The 18,483-nt window shown below is 37.3% G+C and overlaps 1 protein-coding gene across 6 annotated transcripts in view; it reads right to left on the bottom strand.

Annotated features, from left to right (window-relative positions):
• The window catches only part of RBM27 (RNA binding motif protein 27), a 69,745-nt gene that overhangs the window by 8,370 nt on the left and 42,892 nt on the right, over positions 1–18,483 (bottom strand). For 4 of the 6 annotated variants that reach the window (XM_022590017.3, XM_022590014.3, XM_022590015.3 and 1 more), the window contains 8 exons: positions 18,104–18,257; positions 15,786–16,082; positions 14,090–14,230; positions 10,238–10,357; positions 8,788–8,862; positions 8,483–8,647; positions 6,349–6,453; positions 6,053–6,244 (listed from right to left, as the gene is read on the bottom strand). In XM_022590017.3, the coding sequence (XP_022445725.1) occupies positions 6,053–6,244; positions 6,349–6,453; positions 8,483–8,647; positions 8,788–8,862; positions 10,238–10,357; positions 14,090–14,230; positions 15,786–16,082; positions 18,104–18,257 (1,249 nt within the window). The other 2 variants (XM_022590016.3, XM_022590019.3) reach the window with 2 other exon arrangements.

Raw genomic sequence — 18,483 nt, 5'->3', positions numbered from 1 at the left:
CTTGCCTCATATACCTATCAAAATATCTAATTTTTCTATATACACATATATATTCTCTCACACGCATATCTATACCACAGCTTGAAATAATGAAATAGTGGAGAAAAGTTAGATGTCCATCAATACAGGACTAATTAAATCTAGTACAGTACATCTATACAATAAATCACCATGCATCCATTAAAAACAAAGCAACATCATATGCACAATTAACAGTAATTGCCTACGGGGAGTGGAACTGTATAACTGGAGGTAGAAGGAAATGTTATTTTTCTTTCCTTTTCTTTTTCTTTTGGCCACACCACGCGGCATGAGGGATCTTAGCTTACCGACCAGGGATCAAACCCGTGCCCCCTGCACTGGAAGTATGGAGTCTTAACCACTGGACCGCCAGAGAAGTCCAGGAAATCTCACTTTTCATTGTACATACTTTTCTTTTTGACTATGTATATGTGTGTTGCCCCTCAAAATAAATCAAATATTAACATATATAAATATGTGTGAATATGAGCAAATCAATTACATATCATCAATAAAAAATTATATGCAGTAACTTAGAAGCATGTAGAACCTTAGAGGTAGAAGTTACGCAGAGAGAAATTCACCTACACAGACATTTTCCCAGATCAGAAACTGATGCCAAATCTGTGCCAGTCATGATTCATCAATCCCCTGACTGGCAAAGATGAAAAAACAAAACTTAAGTGCTGTTGAGGATATGGGCAAACAGGTGCTCTCACCCAATGTCACTACAAGTTTAAATTAGCGCAACATTCCTGGAGGGTTATCTGGCAAGCTGTACCAAAATTTTAAATACACATACGCATGCCTTCGATCCAGTCATCTTGCTCCTATGAACTAACCTAGGGCAATGGTTCTCAGTGGGAGACGATAATGTTACTCTAGAGGGCATTTTGGTGGTCACGCTGACTGAAGAGCACTTACTAGTATTTAGTAGGTGAGAGCCAGGGGTGCTAAAGGTCCTGCAATGCACAGGACTGTCCACATAACATTATTTCCCTCAAAAACGCCAAATCCAGTAAGATGTATATAACATTGTCCATTAACAGTGAAAAAACAGGAAACACCCTAACTAGCCATCCTGACTGACACCATGAAGAAAAAGACCTAAGGAAGAAAGCCAACACACTAGGATAGTAGAGGAAAAATATGAAAAGAACCTGTGTAGCTGAGTTTCTTAAATAATCAATCCTAAAACCTCCCTACCTCTAAACTTCTTGAAAAAAAAGAAAATAAATGTCCATATTTTCCAAGTTATTTATCTGTTACTTGCAGCTACTAAATGCATCCTGAGAAGCATTTACTATTTTCATAATCAGGAAGAAGAAAATAAAAAAATCTACTTCCACTCTATTATTACTGAGTACAACTCTAAACCACACTACCATAGCTCAAAATCTTTGTAGTTAAATGATGCATACTATTGAAAAAATGCCAAAGTACAGTTCAAGTATTCCAAACATTCAGTATAAATAACTTTCCCTGTTGAAATTAGCTGAACCTCTCTTTACCCAGGAGTGAAGGAAAGCACCCTAAGCTCTCATCCTATCTGTGCCCTTAAGCAAGCCTCTATGACTTAAAATTTTCAGCTTTTACCTAAACTTTAATATTAAAATACTTAAAGGAAATTCTTCATGGTCTTTGATACCCTCCTAACTCTGTCAAATGAAAGATATATAAATAAGGATTCTTTTTTAAAAAAAGTTCTTTTGGGACTCACTGATTTTATCTTTAAAATATACAAAATTCTATTTATATATTACATGATATTATTTCCCATTTTTTAATTTATTATTATTATTATTACTTTTTTGTGTGTGTGGTACGCGGGTCTCTCACTGTTGTGGCCTCTCCCGTTGCGGACCACAGGCTCCGGACGCACAGGCTCAGCGGCCATGGCTCACGGGCCCAGCCGCTCCGCGGCATGTGGGATCTTCCCAGACCGGGGCACGAACCCATGTCCCCTGCATTGGCAGGCGGACTCTCAACCACTGCACCACCAGGGAAGCCCTCCCTTTAAAAAAAAAAAAAAAAAAAAAATTTATTTATTTGGTTGCATCAGGTCTTAGTTGCAGCAGACACGCTCCTTAGTTGAGGCTCGCCAGCTCCTTAGTTGCAGCAGGTGGGCTCCTTAGTTGTGGCATGCGAGCTCTTTGTTGCGACATGCATGTGGGATCTAGTTCCCTGACCAGGGATCGAGCCCGGGCCCCCTGCATTGGGAGTGTGGAGTCCCAACCACTGTGCCACCAGGGAAGTCTCATATTTCCCATTTTTGAACTCAAATATTTAATATATAAAGTAATAAAATAATATATACCAGGGGTCTGCAAACTACAACCTTCAGGCCAAACATGGCCCAGCACCTTGTTTTTGGTGGCCTGTGAGCTATGAATTATTTTTACATTTATAAAAAATTATTAAAAGAAGAAAAGGAAAAAGAAGAAGGAAGAGGAAGAGGGAAGGACAGGTTTAGAGAGAGGAGGAAAAGGAGAAAATGTGACAGAGACTGTATGAAGTCTGCAAAAGCCTAACGTGTTTACTATCTGGTTCTTTACTAGAAAAAGTCTGACTAGTGATATATACTATTAAAATATTTATATATTATTATACATGTTTTATGTTGTTATAGATAACTTCCATTGTATATAAACATTCTCTGGATTTTAAATTTGTGTATATAGTTGACCCCTGAACAATACAGGGATTAGGGGTGCTAACTCTCCATATGGTCAAAAGTCTTGGTAATAACTTACTGTCAGCCTTATTATTGAAAAAAATCTGTGTACAAGTGGACCAGCACAGTTCAAACCCATGCTGCTCAAAGGTCAACAATTTTTAAATTTACTCATTTTTTTCATGTACGTATCTGGGACGTAAAGCCCAAGATTAACACATATCCTCAAATTTGGTTTTAACATATACAGTATAAAAATGCTGGTGTTTCATCTTAAAAATGAATGTGAAGTTAAAAAGCCTGATTTTAAAAATAAGATATGTTCCTTTGGAAAGCACAGAAAACAGAGAAGAGCCTAGAAGGGAAAAAAAATTAAAACTACCTTGAATTCTCCCACCCAGAACTAACAATTTAAAGCAGTTCCACTCTAAGCTTATGTATACTCTCCTATCCCACCTTTCCTTAACCTAAAAGACAATCCTGAGAATTTTCTTATGTCATTATTCTTCAAAAACATGTTTTTAATAGCAGCAAAGTACTGTTGAGCGTTTAGATAGTTCTCATTTTCACTATTATAGAAAGTGCTACACTGAGCACACTTACAGTTTGCAGAATCATTTGCATAATTTCCGTATGATAAATTCTTAAAAGTGGATCAATGCAGGGGTCCTCAACCCCCGGGCCACACAGCAGGAGGTGAGTGGCAGGTGATCAAGTGAGGCTTCATCTGTATTTACAGCCACTCCCCATTGCTTGCATTGCCACCTGAGCTCTGCCTCCTGTCAGATCAGCAGCGGCATTAGATTCTCATAAGAGCATGAACCCTACTGTGAACTGCGTATGTGAGGGATCTAGGTTGCACGCTCCTTGTGAGAATCTAATGCCTGATGATCTGCAGTGGAGCTGAGGTGGTGATGCTAGCACTGGGGAGTGGATGCAAATACAGATTATCATTAGCAGAGAGGTTCGACTGCACAGAGACCCTAATAATTCAACTGCTTGCAGACTCACATCAAAACCCTATTGGTGAGTGGCATGTGAAAACAAGCTCAGGGCTCCCACTGATTCTGCATTATGGTGAATTGCATAATTATTTCATTATATATTACAATGTAGTAATAATAGAAATTAAGTGCACAATAAATGTAATGGGCTTGAATCATCCTGAAACCATTCCCCCCTCCCCTCCGGTCCGCGGAAAAATTGTCTTCCATGAAACCAGCCCCTGGTGCTAAAAAGGTTGGGGACTGCTGGATTAATGAATACAAGAAAAAACTGAAGGACTCTAGAATTAGGTCCTCACACTTCAGAACAGCTTCACTAACACCCATCCATCACCTTTTCATACAGATATGGTTGATCCATGATCCTTTCACAATCATTAAGGACAGTAAAAGGATACTGAAAATACACATTTTACTTTAGCCTTTGTGGGATTATAAAAGACCTTGAAGAAGAGTTACCCTATAGGTTTGCTAAACCTACTTTCAATAATGTCTTAGGCATATGTATTTCTGTATTTTTTTCAAAGAAAGCATACTATACTGCAAGTATCTGTTACAAGTGTAAGTGTGTTTCTAGCACTCAAGACTGTCTGATAGCACCCTATCAAAACAAAAAACAAACTACAAAACACCATCGAAACCAATGGTAGTGTCTCATTCTTGAAGTTGCCTTACCAGCCTTGGCTTTGTTTGCTCCTTCCCCAAATGCCTGGACATGTCCCTTTCCGCAAGCCAAGTGCCGTATTTCAGACTTAACAAATATATGTATATAAAAGTTGGTTATTGGGGCTTCCCTGGTGGCACAGCGGTTGAGAGTCCGCCTGCTGATGCAGGGGACACGGGTTCGTAACCCAGTCCAGAAGGATCCCACATGCCACGGAGCGGCTGGGCCCGTGAGCCATGGCCGCTGCGCCTGCGCGTCCGGAGCCTGTGCTCCGCAATGGGAGAGGCCACAACAGTGAGAGGCCCGCGTACCGCAAAAAAAAAAAGTTGGTTATTATTAGATACTCTAGAATGACTCTACTTATGAGAAGCAAAGAGAGCCATTTGAGCATGACTTCTGGATTAAAACTTAAAGATTTATATATAACCCTCAGGGTAGAGCATGCAGCTTCCTACCTAACAAAATTACCTACTTTTTGTAACTAAAACTTTCTACAGAGCCAAATTTATAAAAATTCTGCTTTATATTATTATACATTATTATCTAATGCACCTCACCAGAGCTGGCAGTGGGTCTAAATGCCCATGCCCAAGTTTTGGCAAGGAAATTCGAATATTACATACTCAACTCTGAGAGACAAAAATCGACATTCACCCAGCCTCCAGAAGAACACCCTGCCCATGTACAGTGCTCCTCCGTATATTATCTTCTTTACTCCTCAAAGAAGTCACTTAATCTCACACTTTACAAAAAAAGAAAATAACAGGCTAGTGAAAAAACTGGCTCAAGAGTAAACAGACTGTAGCCCAGGTGGCTCTCAAATCTGGACATCTTATAACAACCCACCATTCTCTAATAGCCAGGGTGAAACAAGATTAATGAGCATCAAACTAATAAGAAACTATGGAGTGAAATCTTGCTCTTTAAGATTTCTCTCACCATCTTTAACACTCAATAGGGCTGAAAATGTTTTCTCTCAAAAAAGTTGTTTGAGGAATAGGCATCCTGGATGTTAACAGTCAATTGTGTATTTTTACCTTGGTCCTGCCACTTATTAACTGTATGATCTGGGGTGACTTTTTTAAGCTTTAGTTTTCCGATCTGTACACATGGGTTTCTACCTGCACTTTATACAGTTATTTAAGGTTACATGAGATCATGTATGAAAATGCTCTAGCACAAATAACACTCAAAAAATATTTACTGAATGAATTAATGAGTGGTTAGAAAGAGAATATACTGTTTATGTGCAAAATAATAAAAACATTCACCTGTGGCAAATATCTATTTGCATATTTGTCTAAAAGCAAGTGGTCACCACTGTACACAGAATATAACTAAACATGACTCTTCTCCTAACGAATTCTTCCTTTGGATTTCGTCTCCATCCCAGACTATTTTCACTTATTGACTATAAACATCTGGTAAACCATGTAATAAACCCTAAAGCAAAAATCAAATATAGCTTTCGAATAACTTGTTGCTACAAATGCATTTATGTGAAGTATTATGGAATATAGCATGAGCTGCTTCTTGACCTTCAAATATATTAATAGGAATTTGCTAATACCCATGATTTTACAACTTAATTTTCTAATCTATAAAACATTTGACATTTATACAGAAGGCATAAAGGAAATGCTAAATACAATGCTTTTAGAGTTGGCATTTACTACTTTAAAAACTTACTGAAAAATGCTGAAGTAAGTCATCTTTCTCCTCCTCAATGAATCCCCCAACTGTTAGTGCTTTAGGGCGGTGGTCCACCACCATGTGATTTAGTGAACCCCTTCCTCTTCCTCCACGGCCTCGGCCTCTTCCTCGACCCTGAGAGGACATGGTCTTTCCTCGACCCACAGGTAAAATACCTAATCGTGCAGCCTGAATAACAACAAAAAGCAGAATACAACACATTATCAGACTAAATCTAGGAAAACCATTTTTTGAGATGTTAAATGTAGTGGGTAACTCCTCTTAAATCTCACCTCAACCTGTAACTGACTGAGTTTTTTCCGTAACTCTGTTGTGTCTTCTCCTGAGGATAGCCTCTTGTGAAGGTCCAGTTCGGTATCTAATAGTTCTTTTTGGGCCTTTGGAAAAATTAAGAGTAAAAATGTATTTTTTAGACAACCTACGAAATCTTGTTCACAATATTACACTTACAGAATGACACACATCTCTTCTGGGTAAATGTGAAAGCACGCAATAAACATGGGTGTTTTAAGGAAAGTAACTTTACAGATATAATACTGAAAACATGTAGAGAGTATAATGTTATCAGTAGTAACAATAAACGGTATTACTGCTTAATAAGCAAGCAGTATTACAAATGCTTAATTAAGATGGCACAGCCCCTCCAGAATAGAGAGAGACCCCCGGGGTGGCTGTCTCCAGGTCGGCCACCTGTACACAGGTGTGTGAAGTTCTGAGGCACAGCTCCGTCCATACGGGGCCACTGTGTCCTCGGTAGCACCTAGGGCTGCTACCCGCACCCTCTGAAATCGGCTTTGCGAAAGATCTGTATCTGCGGGGCAGCTTTTGGCTGAAATGCAACAGATGTCGAGCCCTCCTTGTAAAGGAACATTGAGTTTTCCTCTTGTGACACATGGGATGCATCATAAGTCCCTCCCCAAGTCGTAGTTCACACACCCATCCTTCCGACAGCGAGTTTTGTGGTTTTTAAAAACAAAAACAATTCATTCTGATTACTGTCGTGATATGAAGGCATCATTTCCACGAGCTTTGGGGGATTTTTATGTGAAATAAACAAACTATCACTGAGGAAAAAAAAAAAAAAAAGATGGCCTAAAAATCAGACCTTGGAAACAGTCATCTGAGATGAGGGAGCTGAGAACATAATAAACCATCATAAGTGAAACACAATAGGGCAAAATAAATTACACAATAAAAATTCACTAATAGTACAAACATAACAGTTACATAATTGCTTTCAGATCTGAACCCTATAACTATTGCCACTCTTTTTTTTTTTTTTTGGTAAGAAACAAATTATCAGCCTTTAGCTGGTGTGACTATGAGAGATTTTCTTTCCCCCATATTCTCTTAAATTTCTTTCCATAATTAAATGCTCTTTTCATAATTGGGGGAAATTTCAATTAAAATAACATTTTATTATATTTTTAAAAAGCAATCATTTTTTCTTTTTTTAGATCATAAATTAATCTTTTTCAAAAAATTTTTATTGGAGTAGTTGATTTACAATGTTGTGTAAAAGCAATCTTAATGAAACACTTTACATTCCTTTAATAACAGACAACCACAATTTCAAATGTAATATAATATTGTACATAAAAATTTGCATTCTATATATATATATCTGACAGATTTATTCCCAGTTCTCAAAGGGCTGCAAATTTATCTAAAATCCCACTACAGAGCTGTAGAATAATGATGGAACCATGGTGTAAAAGCAAGTATTCTTCTACGGTAAGGAAACAAATAGAAATGAACAAAATTAGACTTAAATGGATCTAGAACTTTTGATTATTCTTTTCAATAGAAAGCCACATTTTTACCCATACTAAAGTCAATGATATCTTTTGAATATTAAAAGGGATGGCTGCATTACAACATTATTAAAAAAATAGAAAAAAAGCTGCTGAAATAGGAAATGTCTCTTTCCTTGCCATCACTCTAAGCAGTTACATCATCAGCATGGAGAACAAAAAAATTCAGTTAAAAAACATCTTTGTTCAAACCGGGTATTATCACTTCTTTCAGAGGGAGTGTACAGCATCTACAGAAACATTAAAAAAAAAAAAAGATACTTATAATTGTCTCACACTAGACTATTAGCTACCTAAGGATTCCACTGCACTTTTTTTTTTTTTTTTTTTTTGTGGTACGTGGGCCTCTCACTGTTGTGGCCTCTCCCGTTGCGGAGCACAGGCTCCGGATGCGCAGGCCCAGCTCACGGGCCTAGCTGCTCCGTGGCATGTGGGATCTTCCCAGACCGGGGCACGAACCCGTGTCCCCTGCATCGGCAGGCAGACTCTCAACCACTGCGCCACCAGGGAAGCCTCCACTGCACTTTTAAAGTGCCAAGCACACCACAGATGTTCAATAACCCTATGCTGAATGAAAAATGCAAATAGGTACCTCTGTTTTTGTCTTTACTTTAGATGGTGTGGAGACTGCAGAAGATGTTTTTAACTCATCTTTCAATTGTGAGATCTTTTCTCCAAGCTCTTTTAAAGTCTTCATTATATTTGCTCTCTCTTCTGGTTTCATGTTTTTGTTTTTTTCTAGCTTGGATATTAACATCTATAAAATAAACAGCAAAAAGTAAAACTATGCTTAGTAAATTTTAGTTTAAGTAACCTTTAAAACTTTATTGGGGATATCTTTGTAAAATCCATTCCATACATCAATTCCAGCATGCAAATAATGAACATTTATCCTACCTTTTGGCATTCTATTTGTTTTTCTAACATTTCTTGCCTCTTTTTCCTCATATCTTGTTGTAGCTTCATTGCTTCCTGTATGAACAGGTAAAGAAAAAAATCAGTAATGAATAACTAAGTTTGCCCATGATATATATGGCTACTACAGTCTCAACTCATTTCTTCTGAGTCATCCCTTATACGAGACAGATTTTCCTCCTAATCAAAAAATAGCTGAAGCCAGAGATGAAACCTTTAAACCTATTTTCCCCAACACTTCCAATATAAAAGAGTTTATGTTTGTAACTGTACTTTAATATTTAAAATACTGAACACTAATTAGCTGTATCTATGAGGTTTATTCAGTTAAATGACCTGAATATATATGTAAAGAAAAACAAGTTTTCACTTCCCCACATAATAAGCGAAATCCTTAGTTTTGAAGTTTGAAGTCTAAAAATAAAGTCTAAAAGTGACATGCAGCTATAGATTAGAAATGATAGCAAAATCTATGGATTTTTGCCTGGAAAATGTTGCCTCCAACCCCTCTGTTAATTAAATCTCCAATTATACTGAGATAATATATATAAATAACTATTTTATTTGAAAAACTCTTTGTGAGTTTAAATCTAAGATGATAATGAAACTCAGAACTGAGTCACATGAATAATAACTACATAATTGTTACACTTCACGTGAAACATTACCTAACTTACGAAGCCAGAAAGGAATTAAAAGAGAAAATAATGAAATAAAAGTGTTTGTTTCTCTCCCTTGTGGGGGGGTGGGGGGAGAGACAACAGCTCAGTGTCTTTTACTTTTACATAGAAAAAAGTTCTTTCTTTGTGCTTGATGTAGCCACTGAAAGGCAACTGCAAAACATTTTTTCTGTTTGCTCATCTTTTTTTCAAGTGTACAATGCATCAAGCAGCAGCTAAATAAATGTTAAAATGTAGTTTCATAACAACATGAACTGTTCAGAGGTGTTAATATAATCACTTAAGAATTCAACAGATCCCGGACTTCCCTAGTGGCACAGTGGTTGAAAATCTGCCTGCCGATGTAGTGGACACGGGTTCAAGCCCTGGTCCGGGAAGATCCCACATGCTGCGAAGCAACTAAGTTCGTGCGCCACAACTACTGAGCCTGCGCTCTAGAGCCTGTGAGTCACAACTACTGAGCCTGCGTTCTAGAGTCCGCGAGCCACAACTATTGATGCCTGCGTGCCACAACTACTGAAGCCCATGTGCCTAGAGCCCATGCTCCACAACAAGAGAAGCCAACGTGGTGAGAAGCCCACGCACTGCAACGAAGAGTAGCCCCTGCTCGCCGCAACTAGAGAAAGCCCACACACAGCAACGAAGACCCAACGTAGCCAAAAATAAATAAATAAATAATAAATAAATGTATTTAAAAAAAAAAGAATTCAATAGATCCTTTCCTCTTGAAGGAAAAGAATTGAGGCTGTTACCTGCTTCTTTTTAAGAACTTCTTGGACATCGTGAGACTTTGATCCTGAACAAAGTTTTGAAGGTGTCTTTAAGTTTGAGGAGCTGTAGATCATTTTTGGATGGCCTGGAGTTGAAAATATCTATGAAACACAAATATAATTAAATTAAATCTTAGCAATACCTTAAAATAATATTTAAAAAAGACTCCATATATTTTTTTTACATTTAAAAACTTCATTTATAAAACAAGTTCTTTATACATAAACTCAATTGTCATTCAAATATAAAAACAAAAACTAATTTTAAGTAATAATGTTGTGTTTCTGAATACAATCACTTATCTTTCTTTTCTTTATATTTTTTTTAATTGTGGGAAAAAGAACAACAACTCCTGACATCTAGGAGCTAGACTGCCACTCACAGCTAGGCCTTAGTGTCCCCTTGTTAAACATAAACAATTTTCATAGAACATCAACCTCAGACAAGGTCACTCTTGTGCCCATGGTGGATCAAGGCAAAAACAAGATCACTCCATTATCACGACTGAACACACACACACACAAACCATGAATACTATCCAAACCATAAAAATGACTAAACATCTTTCTACCCTGGCTAATATGAGTGACTACAGCTTCTTTACCAATTACAGCTTTAGCATAATTCTAGTCTTCCCTCCTTCTAGGTAAACTACTAGGAAATCTGATCATAGAATTTACTCCTGTTTCCTTTAACCCTCCAACAAATCACCTAACACAGCCAATCCTAAGTCCTTGCTAACACCCTCTAAATGAGATGTTCTATGGTTTCACTGTGTATACTCCCTCACTGAATAAGAGTTGTTCAACTACAGGTGTGTTCCTGGAGGTCTTTGGGAGGGTAATGTCATTAAGCTATTTTCCACAATGCCAAATAAGAATGCATGTTCTAATTGCAAACCCTCCTAAGAATTAAGGTACTTTGCAGTCATAATCTTAATACTATATTTAATCAAATGTTATGAGTTTACAACCAACCATAAGTAGTTAGCTCACAGATCTAACTTTGCAAGTAAAATGGTGACCATCTTTACTGTGCTTGTTTTGGTATTTAGATTCCTTTCTGAACAGAAATTTATTTTTAAATAATTTATAATAAATAAATAATATATAATTTATTTTTAAATTAACTTTGAATATATGATATAAGGGACACAGTATATAATACTAAGAAATTCATGGAAAATTCAATCACGCAATATATACAAATACAAAACTTATCTCAATCATACAATCCTTAATTGTCCTAAAACTTAACCTACTTTAAATACACAGGAAACTCTCTCAAGTACTGTAGGAACCTGCAGAGATGATGTTCATGCTGTTATTACTATTTATCAAAATAAAAATGGCACTACCTACAAGTTACTGAGCACTTATTATGTGCGAATAAGCACTTCTCTTTTATGCTTTACTAATATGAAATTTTTTAATCCCCATAGCAACTGAGTTTATTGAAAAGGAAACCAATGCTCGCCAGTTATTTAACACAGCTAGTAAGAGGCAGGTCAAGTCAGTAAGGGCTGTGTGACTTCAAAGTCTGAGATTGCTTTTGTTTTTCTATCTTTTAGAATCGAATTTTTGAAACAAACAAAAGTACAAAATTATATATAAAAAACCTGACGTATCCATCAGCAAGCAGAAACAATCATCAATTTACATTATTTTATATAAAATAACCTTGTTTTATTTAAACCCCCAACTACATCATCATAACACACACATTATTTTATCTGTAAATAATTCAGTTGTATCTCTAAAAGATAAGGACTCCTTTCTTTTTTAAGTAAAACTACAATACCGTTGTCACACTTAAAAGGTATAACAATTCTTTAATATCATTAAATAGTCACATTTCCAGATTCTATTATAATTTTCTAAACATTCTTTTCACATTTAAATTAGGACCTACTAAGGTCCATATAAATGCAATTGGTTATATCTCTTTAAAGTCTCCTTTAATTCCGTTTCCCTCTCTGTATCTTTCTTTTCTTTGCAAATCACTTCTGGAAGAAACCAGGTCATTCATCCTGCAGTATTCACTACAGGATTCTATGGTATCCTTTAACACGTCCCTCTGTCCTCTGAATTTCCTTTAAATTGGTGCGCAGTTCTAGAGCCTTTATGACATTTTTTCATTCTTTGATAGGATGGTAGTAATCTTCGACAAATTCCTCACTTTCTGGTTTGACAAAGTATTCTAGGCTCATCTGGAACACTGTCACCCCCAGATCTGGGAACAGCCATTTCTTCAAGGATCCCTGGTTCTTTTTGGAGCTGGGGGAAGGGGCATGTCAAGGTTCATTACCATCAGGCTGGGTCACTGTTTCTAGACCTTTTTGGTGGACAGAATTAAGAAATGTTTTGGAGGTTTTTAAAGTTGTCTAGTTTCTTCTATCCTTGCCGTAACCACCAAGACTTAAATTATATGGGTTACCTTTTTTGTTTTTTTCTATCATAAGCAAGTATATGTATTCATTGCCCCTACTTTCTTAAATAAACAGTGGCCGACTCTACATTTTTTGTCCCATTTTGCTTTTTTTACTTAATGTATCCTGATGATCACCTCATGGTACACATAAAGATATTTGTCATTCCTTTGCAAAGTTACACATATGCTATTGTATGCATGTACTACATTTTAAGTAACCAGTCCCCTACTGATGGACACTGGATTGTTTCCAGTCTTTTGCTATTGAAGAGAGTCTACATTCCCTAGCCTTGCTCATATGTCTTTCCATAGTTTGACTAGTATATTTTTGGCACAGATTCTTAGAGGAGGATTATTGGTTTAGAGTAAATGCATACAGAATTTTGCTAGATGCTGCCAAATTTCCTTTCACGGAGGCTGTACCATTTAGCATTACCATCAGCATATAAATTTCAGGTCCTTGTGGACATTATCCTGGTTTATTATGTAATTTTAAAAATGGATCTAATTTTTTTTTCTATCAGGCTATCCAGTTATCCCAATACCATTTACCAAAGAGTCCATACTTTCCCCGCTGAACTGAGATAATGTGTTAGCATATGATAAATTCCTATTTGTGAGTGAGTCTATAATCTCAGTCTTCGATTCTATTCCACTGGTCTGTCTCTTCATGTGCCAGTATCAAATTGTTTGAGTTATACTGACTTCACAGTATTTTTTAATGTCTAGGAGGGCTAACCCCACCTGTTCATTTTCAGTTTTCCTAGCTCTCTTGGAAAAAAAAGTCACCAATCTGGACAGTCATCATATAGATATATTCCCAAAAGGAAAGGAAACTACTTAAAAACATATTTCAAAATCTGACTTTTGGGGCTTCCCTGGTGGCGCAGTGGTTGAGAGTCCGCCTGCCGATGCAGGGGACACGGGTTCGTGCCCCGGTCCGGGAAGATCCCACATGCCGCGGAGCTGCTAGGCCCGTGAGCCATGGCCACTGAGCCTGCGCGTCCGGAGCCTGTGCTCCGCAACAGTGAGAGGCCCACGTACCGCAAAAAAAAAAAAAATCTGACTTTTGAATTGACTATGACTGAATCCCCTTTATGATGTTCTTAATTATATTAAAGAAGAAACATTATAAAAGGAATGGATTAATAGACATCTATTAATAAATGGCTAAAAATTTCAAATTCCTATTTAGCTTTCAATAGGAAAAGAAAATTTAACTAGCAAATTTCTGGCTCAATCATGGAAATTAGGGAAGTTTACCGGCCACATTTAGGTTAGCTCTCACAATTATCTTGATTGAGGAAATAAGACATTATAAATCTGGGTGCTAATCAATTTGGTAATTTCTTTGTGTCACTGAACAACTCTAAATATATTTAAAGGTCCACAGAAATATATACCTGGCAATCATCTCCAGCACCACCTGACTGATTCAACAAGTGTGCTGCATCACTCTGGTTACCACTTGCATGTCCAAGACGATGTTTCACAGGAACTTTGTTAAGAACATATGTACCCGATGTCTGTGGTTTGTTCATCATCTGCACATACAAAATAAACATATTTATGGTGGAAGTTCTTTTAACTGCCTAGGAATGATACAAATTTAGGACAGTAATTACCCTGGGGAGGAAGATAAGGAAATGCGAAGGACGGGTGCTTCAATCATCTGTAAGGTTTGATTTTTTTAAGTGAAGAGGTGGATATACAAATGACTGTTAGTATCCATACTTTTTTGGATGTTTGAAATTATGCATGCATATGTGTATATACTCATACAGAAAAAACTTTCTAATAATTTTCTTAATGCTCCCTTCAATATGTAATGCTTTTTAAGACTTAAAGGTTTTAATTGACAGTAGCTTAATAAGAATGTGATATGGCCACCCTAAAAACATAACATAATCTTGGGCTGCATTAACAGAACAGGGTCTAATGGATCACAGAGGTGATTGTATCACTCTTTCATATACCATTCAGCCGACACCTGGGGGAACATTTACCTTTGGCCCTAACATGAAATGGGGCAGAGACAAAAGAAATGCAGGCTTAACTGCAAATAAACACGATGATAAATGGAGTTAATACTATGTACTGTTAAAGAATCCTTTTTTTTTCAATCTGAATGCATTTAATCCAAACAAGAGAATGCCTAGGAGGAGATTAACATTATCATCAATATCTGAATGGTTTTAATGCATGGTGGTTTGTTCTTTACTTCGTTCATCTAGTCATTCAAATATGTTTTGAGTGCTGTATGCCAGGCCTTGTTTTAGGCACTAGGGATCATATGAATACAACGGACAAAATCCCAGTCTCTTGGAGCTCCCATTTCAGTTTTAAAGAGAACAGAATTTTTCTATATGAGAAAAAGTGGGACAAAAGGATTGCTATAAGAGTGACTGATGCTGGGCTTCCCTGGTGGCGCAGTGGTTGAGAGTCCGCCTGCCGATGCAGGGGACGCGGGATCGTGCCCCGGTCCGGGAAGATCCCACATGCCATGGAGCGGATAGGCCCGTGAGCCATGGCCGCTAGGCCTGTGCATCTGGAGCCTGTGCTCCGCAACGGGAGAGGCCACATCAGTGAGAGGCCCGCGTACCGCCAAAAAAAAAAGTGTCTGATTCTAACACAAAACAAAGAAGCTGTTCTAGATTCAAAGTTGTTCGGTCGTGGATGGCTATCATACTTTAGTGTTGAGAAGAATCACTAAAGGTATTTCTTAAATATGCAGATTTACGGTCCCATATCTAGAGACTGACTCTGTAGATCTGAGAAGGTAAGACCCAGGAATGTGCACCCAGATAAGTGATTTTGATGCAACACAGCACTTCTCAACCTTCAAGGTACATAAGAATCACCTGGAAAGCCTGTTAAAACGGATTACTGGGCCCCACCCATAGTGATTCTAATTCAGTAAGTTGAGGTGAAGCCTTAGAAACTGTATGTCTAATAAGCTCCTAGGAGATCAGATGCTGCCGGTCTACAAATCAAACTGAATGGCTCTGATGTAGAAGACCCCAGGACCACAAATTGAAAAACAATGATCTAGAGGATGGGACTAAAGGACCTTTAATTCCCTGTGAACCAGCAGATTACCTTCTGAATACCCCCATGTACCGTGGAGGGAGGAGACTGGGCCACCAGCACTTGCTGCTGATGAAGGTGCTGTGGCAGGTGATGGTGCTGCTGTGACAGGTGACTAAGTGTTTGCTGCTGTTGCAGGAGCAGCTGTGTTGGCGACTGTAGTGCTGGCTGCTCATTATTTTCCCTGTGCCACAGGACTCGAATGAACCGGTTGTTTAGAACTGCTTCAGTGCTGGAAATGGCTTTTCTGGCCTCCTCATTGGTAAGATACTGGATGAGGGCTGCTTCTGGATCTCCCTTAAAAGCAACCTATAAGAAAAAAAAACAGCAACAACAACACACATAAATTAATGATTGTAGTTAAGCAAATATTGATAAATTATTGATAAAAAACTCAGAAGTAGAAAACAGCCTGCTGAAATCCATTGTGAATCCTATGTAAATAAAGTTAGCTATCCCTTAAAAGATAACATGTGTATTTCAACATTATATATGAAAGAATATTGGATTATTTAATAAATAATCCTAGCGATGTTATATAACCACTTGGGGAAAAGTTGTTAGGTTCCTCCCTGGTATCTTACACGTCCAAATAAACTCCAGAGAGAGAAAACATTTTACAAAAAAACAAACAAAAAAACCCAGGGAAAAAAGGTGAATATCTGTATAATCTGAGGCTTTGGAAAGCCTTTTTATGCACACCTATAAAGGCAGGACCCATAAAGACAAACAGCGAATTTGACCAAATAAAATTTTAAACCACTGTCAGTCCAAACCTGCCACAAACAAAATGAGTGACAAAACGAAAAAGTAATTTTCATATATATGACAGGCAAAGGTTTGGAAAAGCATTATTATAAATGCCTTCATAAAAAATGGGCAAAGACAGTGGACAGGTAAATCCAAAAGTGCTGCAAATGGTCTATATAAATTAGAGTCTACCTAGGAATAAAAACAAAGCAAATTAAAGCAAGTACAATTTTTCACTTATGAAACTGGTCTAAAAATTTTTAATGGATCCATATTAGAGTTTTGATGAGGTTCACACATTGCGTTAGGGAGCATCAACTGGCACAACCCTTTTGGAGAACAATTTGGCAGTTCAAATAAAAAGTTTTAAAATTCCCTTTAATTCAGCAATGCATCATAAAAAAATAAAAGGTTTATACAAAAGGAGGCTCACAATAGCATTGTTTTTATAAAAAATAGTAAGAACAACATAAATTCCCCCCAATAGAGAATAGTGCTTATATAAAGTATGGCCTACTGCTATGGAATGAGTTATGTCCTCCCCAAATTCATATGTTGAAGCCCTGACCCCCAATGTGACTGTATTTGGAGACAGGGTTTTTAGGAGGTAAATAAGGTTAAATGAGATCAAAGGGGTGGGGCCCTAATCAGACAGGACTGGTGACCTTACAGGAAGAGCTCTCTCTGTCTCTTCCCTTCCCTCTCCTTCCATCATGTGAGCACACAGCAAGAAGATGGCCGTCTCCAAGCCAGAGAGTCCTTACCAGGAACCAAATTGGCTAGTATTCTGATCTTGGATTCCCCGCAAATAAATTTTTGTTGTTTAAGCCACCCAGTCTATGGTATTTGTTATGGCAACCCAAGCAGACTCATACTCATTTACATTAAAAGCTTCCTAATTTTTCTAAATGCCATAAAGAATAATGACCTAGGAAAAACTTAAGAGAAAAAAGGTAGTGAGAGATACATAAATCATATTTTGGTTTGATGGCAACACTGCGTGTCAGGGGTAACTGACTGAAATCCCAACTTTAAAAGACCTTCTAGTACCCTCAATAACAGCGTAACACCCAACCACAAATTGATAAATTCAAATATCTAACAAACACACAGCAAAATATAAAAGCTTCAATTTATTTGATGTTAGATTATATGTTACAGTGCCTAAAATTCTCAAGATTAGAACCATCCTTAACCAATTAATATTTCACAAAATAAAAGCCAGTCAGTAAACAAAATTGCAATCTTAGAAGTTACCAAAAATCTCACCTACTTAGTTAGAACACTAAAGCAGGTAAAAAAGTCATCTGTCCAGAGATACAACTATGAACAAAAATACAATAACTGGCCCACTGTCTTTCAGGAAGAGGTTGCAGAAAAGAACCAAATGAATTCAGAGGACAAATTCAGCACAACAACTCCGTCATAAAGTTGGGCATACAGATACACAGTGGAATTTAAAACACATAGCAGAGATGATCAGACTAATCACTGGCTTGTTTAAGCAAGGTAAGCTGATAGGAATATTTTTGAAGATACATTATATACATGGATTTTGTCACCAACATAGCTACACCTACCTGGATATTAACAATAGTTCCAAATTTGCTGAAGTGTTCATTGAGCTTGGTAATGTTGTTCAGTTCCTGAGGGATTTTCTTGACTTCTAATTTGGTGTTTGTATACTGATTCTTTCTCAAGAATCCTGGTTTACTCTGATTATTATTCCCTTGCCTGAAAGGAATATTAACAGATCTTGGTTACTTCTCCTACATTATGCCTAGGCAAGAGATAATCAGCAAAGAATGTAAGTTTATATTTATTCAAGTATCCTTTGTAAGCACTTAACATTCTTCAGAAATGACTAGGTAATTTTCACATTATCCTTATTACATGGGAATCAAACAGGTAGAGAGAAAGAAAGAAGACTGATGTCTCAATAATTCTAATACTGGGTTAG

This window comes from Delphinapterus leucas, chromosome 3 (genome assembly GCF_059928025.1).
Source record: "Delphinapterus leucas isolate spDelLeu-1000000601 "Yukka" chromosome 3, BTC_Dleu_Yukka2, whole genome shotgun sequence".
In the NCBI taxonomy this organism is placed as follows: Eukaryota; Metazoa; Chordata; class Mammalia; order Artiodactyla; family Monodontidae; genus Delphinapterus; species Delphinapterus leucas.
Note: the sequence above shows the minus strand (reverse complement) of the source record. Positions and strands in the feature narration are given on the sequence as shown.